The sequence below is a fragment of the Cervus canadensis genome, chromosome 28, assembly GCF_019320065.1.
Source record: "Cervus canadensis isolate Bull #8, Minnesota chromosome 28, ASM1932006v1, whole genome shotgun sequence".
Taxonomy (NCBI): domain Eukaryota; kingdom Metazoa; phylum Chordata; class Mammalia; order Artiodactyla; family Cervidae; genus Cervus; species Cervus canadensis.
Genome location: NC_057413.1, coordinates 10,353,431 through 10,359,430, shown reverse-complemented (window position 1 = coordinate 10,359,430; position 6,000 = coordinate 10,353,431). Strand labels below are relative to the sequence as shown.

General features: G+C 52.0%; 1 protein-coding gene across 8 annotated transcripts in view; it reads right to left on the bottom strand.

Moving 5' to 3' along the window:
* Nucleotides 1-6,000, bottom strand: part of JARID2 (jumonji and AT-rich interaction domain containing 2) — a 230,987-nt gene that overhangs the window by 22,944 nt on the left and 202,043 nt on the right. For all 8 annotated transcript variants that reach the window (XM_043450144.1, XM_043450143.1, XM_043450142.1 and 5 more), the window contains one exon: nt 2,575-2,810. In XM_043450144.1, coding sequence (XP_043306079.1) covers nt 2,575-2,810 — 236 coding nt within the window. The remainder of the gene's footprint in view (nt 1-2,574; nt 2,811-6,000) is intronic.

The following is a 6,000-nucleotide window of genomic DNA, read 5'->3' as shown; positions in this document are numbered from 1 at the left end:
TTCTTCATCCTAAATTCGTTCCCGTCTCGCTGCACACCACGTAAGCACTACTCTGAAGAGATGCTCCTTCCTCAAACATCTACTACACGTCCAAGTCATCAGCCTGGAGCAGTTCCAGGGCTGTTACACACGCCTGTGCCACCTGGAACACCTGGCACCTTTGGGAGAATAGGAGCCAGAAGGCTGACGAGGCCCCGCACCCTGAGTTCTCGTGCTCCGAGCCCCGGGGAGGACTCTCAGGAAGGCAGGCACCCACCCAGCACACGCGAGCCCCGGGGCCGTCCACAGCAGAGTGAGCTCTCGGGGCCCAGGGGCCGGCAGGCAGCGGCACCCCATGCAGGGGTCCCCCACCCCGTCACCTGCATTTCATACACTCCTGATCTTTTCTTTCAGGCCAACAGAAAAAATTAACCATATCTGAGATGACAGATCCGAGTATTCTCCGGGCCTCCGTGTTTTATGCAGTTGAAAAGATGAAAGGTCAGATTCTAATCACTTGCGCCAGGCTGTTACAAAGGAATCTACAATTGGCTTCTAGTTACCCTTTTTTCCCTCCCCCCGAGAGTACTTAACTAATGGGCTTTGATGGTATCAAAATCACCCTTTCATGTCCCACAATGTCGCTGGGAGGAGCTGGCATCACTGGCTCCAAATGAACAATAGGGCCCAGGCAGGTTAACTATCACAGCCTAAGTCTCGGTGAAGGTCACGCTCAGAGCCCAGCTAGAACTGGGAGTCCTGGGTCATCCCACCCGGGGCATCTGACAGGGGAGGGAGGGCAGGAGACGCCCGTCCTACAAGACCTGGACCCACAAACCAGCCAGGCCCCTGCAGTCACGCAGATGACGGCGTCTGCCCTGCCTAGGTCTCTCACCTGCTTCCAGGTGGACAGCCTGCTGTGGAGCAGGGGCTGAGGCCACCCCAAGGCAGGGGGTGCCTTCTGCTCCCTCAATTCTCACCTCCAACTGCAGATCCCCCTCTTGTTCAGTGGTAAAGGGAAACCCTGAACTTAGGGGTAGGCGCTGGGGTTGAGGATGAGTCTGGACCAACCGAGATGGGGGGTAACTCAACCTAGCCTCATGAGTCTGAAAGTGAGAGAGAGATATTCAATCCACCCTGAGATTTCTGCTCCCTAGATGGGTCCCTGTCCACTCCGGACCCCTTCAGAATTGTTCTCTTTCATAAGCAAAGATCTAGACGAACTTCTGCACAAGGACCAGTCTGGACAACAGCTTTGGAAAAGGAATGAGGACTCAAGACACCAAACGGACAGTGTGTCCTGCACTTTACATCCTGAAAACTGGGAATCCAGCTTGGAAAGGCCAATTCCATGCTCAAGTGTTCTCATGAGGAAAACTGAGGTTTGTGTTGCAGGAACTTCAGTGGGCAATATGCAAAGCCCACTTGCTTAATCTCAAGGTAACATGTCAAAGCATGAAGTGGCGATCTCAGGACCGTGGAAACATAAACACGAGGATGCCTGCCTCATCCACCCCAACTGACAACTGAGTAATGTTTGACAGCTCATAGTGAAGACTAATAATACTCGTGGGTGCACACAGTCCTCTGTATGTGCATGAACAGCCACACGTTTGGAGACAACAGTTCCTGACACTGTCAAGAATGAGAAAGACCACAGGGAAGGAACAATTCAGCAGGAGGAGGAATTCCAACCCTCACACAACAAGGAGCATCTTTTAGTCACTCCACGCACTGCCTGCCAGGGAATCTCCAGTCCACCCGTATCACTAAGGGCAACTGTAACTGTATGTGACACAATTCCCGGGGAGGCGAGCTCACCGATGCAGTGACAACAGGAGCAGAGGGGTTAACGAGGTGCCACCGGATCCAGGTGCCTGTCTCGCTGCGCTGCCAGGCCCCTCTCATCCCTACTGTTGCCCTCCCAGGTCCTGAGAAATCTCATCCGAGGGTGGGAACAGGCGCCCCCACTGGATCAGGGGTCTGGATCTCACCCTGGAATCTGCTGGGGGGTGGGGGTGAGGGGCAGGGAGGGCAGAGCATGTGCGGCCTCGGGGCGAGGGACGGGGAGAATGTCCCCCGCGGCCACACCCCATCTCATCACCATCTGCAGGCCACTCAGAAGTCCTGCCACAAGCTGCCAACATGTCCACCAGGGACAGTTCACACCCAGGCCGGCTGCAGACCTGTTTCAATGCAACATGTGGCTCCCAGTCTCACCTGAGGACCCCCAGGCTCCCCTGGTGCGGGGCAGGGTTAATGGGGGGACGTCCTCTCGCTGCCCTTCCAGGACACCCCAGCACACAAGGGTGGCGGCCCCGGCAGCACCCTCTGGGGAGACACGACTCCAGCAATGCCCCCCTCCTTCGTCTTCATCCAAGGAGAGGCGCGGGCACTGGCCGCCCGTCCAGGTCACGGTTCTCTCACCTCTGAGCATCCCTTCCTGCTTCCTGAGCCCTGGAAATATGCCGTGCTTCGGGCTACTCCTCACATTCCCCTTCAGTGAGTTTGGTGAAACGGGGAGGTGGCCTCGGGCAGGAGGGCTGACACCTCTGGGCCAGGCCTTGGTCCCTGGACGGCAGGGCCGATCCTCACCTGTTTCCGTAAGTCCTGAGCCGACCGATGCAGAGGGGGGGGGTGGTGGTGAGCGGTGAGCCCCTTGGCCGAGGAGCCCGCGGGGGGGGCTGTGGGGGGGTGGCTCGCGGACGCCTGCTCCCTCCGGGCGTCAGCCCGTGCATCGCTGTGCTTCTCCTTCGCCGGAGTGGCCTCTTTGCTTTTGTGTTTCTGAACAGGGTCCTTCTCCCGGGACGACCTGCTGGAACCATTGAAAACTGGAAAGGAAGGAGGAAGAACAGAGTCAGGATGCAGCCTGCTGCCGGGTACCCCAAACCCCTGCAGACAGGAGGAGAGAGAAAAGGAAGACACGCTGGACAAACATCACATCTCACAGGCTCTCAAGACCCAACCTCTAAACAAAATGATCACAAAGGAGAGGAATAATCCTAAACACAGAGAAACCCAAAGAAAAGTTATCAATGCAGCTTAGGAATTAGGAGCTTTGGTTGAAACAATTGGAAAATCCATTTTTTTTAAAACCGCTATAAAAAAGTAAGCATACACACAAATATACAGTAGCCCTTAGAGTATCAACGTCACACCTTAAACAAAAAGGGAAGAATTAAAATGAAAAAACCAACTGGTCACATTCCAAGAGCATGACCACCTCACGCATGAAGACAGAAGATCCAGAGTTTAAAGTAAGGCGTGTGAGGCTGCAGATCTGGCTGGCGGACACAGGTCAGGATGCAGCTGCTTCGCCGACCCCTTGGTGACCAGAGAAGAGGGGGAGCAGGGCTCGGGAGCCCTTTCTACTCCAGGGGTCACAACACCTACGAGTGTGAAGTGCTTGCTCTCAGCGCAGGGACCGCAGTCAAGCCGAGCAGTCACTCAGCCTCTGAACGCAAAGGGACCAGACCTGCCCTCAAGCCCATTTCACAGAGGACGCCATCGGAAGGTCTGGCTGCGGAGCCCACCTCCCTGACAGCCAGGTGGCGCTCAGAGCCAGCTCCCCACGTGCCCGCTGCACCCCCCACCCTCAGGGAGCGGAGACGAGCTCGGGGTCTTTACAGGTAACGCCATGGTGATACTGCCCCGAGTCTTCTCCTCTGCTCACAGCTGGGACTCCACTCCTGGACAGACTTGTGCATGGCCTGCCGGGACCCATGGGCTCCAGGCGAACAGCTGGGGAAGCCAGTGGGCCCTACTGGCTCCCATTTTAAATAGGCTCCTGGAGCACTTCCCGACAGAAGTGGCCTGGAAAGGTCACTGTGTCCCCCTGCCCATCAAGCACCTGCACGTCAAGGCTGCCTTGCCGCATTCCACCAGAAAGCACCACAGGACCAGGCAACTGTAAAGAGAAAACCCCTCCTCCTCTGAGCTGAAACTTTTTTCTGAAGCTTAAAGACATGGAAGTTCAACACACAAGGCCACGAGACAACATCTGTCTTCTGAGATGCCCTTCTCAGGGCCCTGAATGCTTTCTTCGTCACCCCCATTTGTATAAGCATCCTTTACATTTATGACTCAGATTGCAGATAGTTTCCTCTTATTTACTTTTTCCATCTGTTATGTTGCTAAATTAGCTAACCCACTTTTTAAACTTTCTTTGCTTAGAAAGTCCTTCCTATATTTTCAGTTGGTAAGATAATCCTTGAAGTTTTCTAATTGTTTTCTGATTTGATTTAGATTTGCATCTTTAGTGCATGTGTTATTACACTGTACATGGCATAATTAAAAGATTCACGTTTCCCGTACCTGGACTGGATGTAAACCCTGATCTCCCCCACCCCCAGCGACCACACACTCTAACTAGGCTTTCAACCCAAAAGCCCATGTGACACATCAAAACACAGCATACGACCCAAGCTGTGCAAGGCTCTGTCCGACAGTCTCAGTTTCAGAAAAACGGAGGGCTTCGAAATGGCTGGCGTTTATTCTAAGTGAAAGTAACTACACGTTGTCGGAATCCATCCATCAGACCCAAGCTGGCAGTATCTGCACTTGCTTTCCAGACAAATTAGAAGCAACACCCATAAGAAGTCATACGTCAACGTGAGTAAAAAGCAAGCCAAGGAGCATGAATCCAGGCAATTCTTGACCGTTCACCAATTTTCTAAGGCAGTGAGCACATTCTTTATTGAAAAACAGTATAGAAGTTTCATCTTTCTTTTTAATCTTAAATATTTCATATTTTTCTGAGCTTTGTTATTGCCACAAAGATGAGCAGTCTGCTATTACAGAAGTACCAGTTCTAGAATTGACTTCTCCAGTTATAAATATTTTGGTTACAAAAATTTATTCTGGGGGTTGGTTCCTTTTCACAAGGCTTTATGAATTCCCAGCCCTACCATGTGGGCAAACTGTGTGGATCCTCAGTTTCCTCACAGAGGCTGGGGACCACATGCTCCTGAATGGAAACTGTCTGGGAAGACCTACCTGCTGCTTCTGTAAAACGTCCATCTTGGGTTACCACACTCAGATTGGGACAAGACCTCTTCCTGCCTCCCTGATGACGCAGAACGGGCTTCAACAAAGCCCAACAGCAAGCCCGAGCAGACCTCCTGCAACCTTCAACTGGACCCTGGCTGCCTCCCACTGCCTCCCAATTACCATTTCATGGGCAAATAGAAGTGGTGCCAATGTCCTGTCCAAGCAAGGAGAAATAAAATGCTGAAACCGTAGCCCACATTTTCCAGCAGCTTAATGAATGGCTTGACCCTTTCATGGGATCTCCTAGGTCAAAAATATTTTCATAATTATACTGAAAGTATTTATTTACCTTTTTCACTGTGTTGGTATTTCAATGATGGTGATGGCTAATGATAGATCAGCCATCAGGGAAATGCAAATCAAAATGACCATGAACCACCACTTCACATCCCCTAGGAGGGCTGTGCTCACAAAGACTTTAGAGCTGGTGAGGACGAAGAGTGAACCCTCATTCCCTGCAGGTAGGGATGCAGACTGCTGCAGCCACTCTGGAAAATGGTCTGGAAGTTCCTCAAATCAGAGTTACCATATGACCCAGCAACTCCACTCCCAGATATGAGCGTAAGAGGAACGAAAAGTCAGTCCACATACAAACGTGCATACAAACGGTCAGAGCAGAAATATTAATAATGAACACTGGAAAAAAAATCTGAAGGTTCATCAACTGGTATTTAGCTAAACAAAACAAGGTGTTATACATCTGTAAAAAGGAACTGTGTACTGACACATGCTCCAGCACGGGCGAAATCTTGGGAGACATTATGGGAGGTGAAAGAAGGGCCGCCTATTGCAGGATTCCATTCATACGAAATGACCAAACCTGAGAGACAGAAAGTAGGGGCTTCCCTGGTGGTCCAGTGGTAAAGAATCAGCCTGTAGTAGACACGGGTTCGATCCCCGCTCAGGAATGATCCCACGTGCCTAGGAACAACTAAGCCTGTAAGCCACACCTGCTGAGCCTGGGCTCCGCCA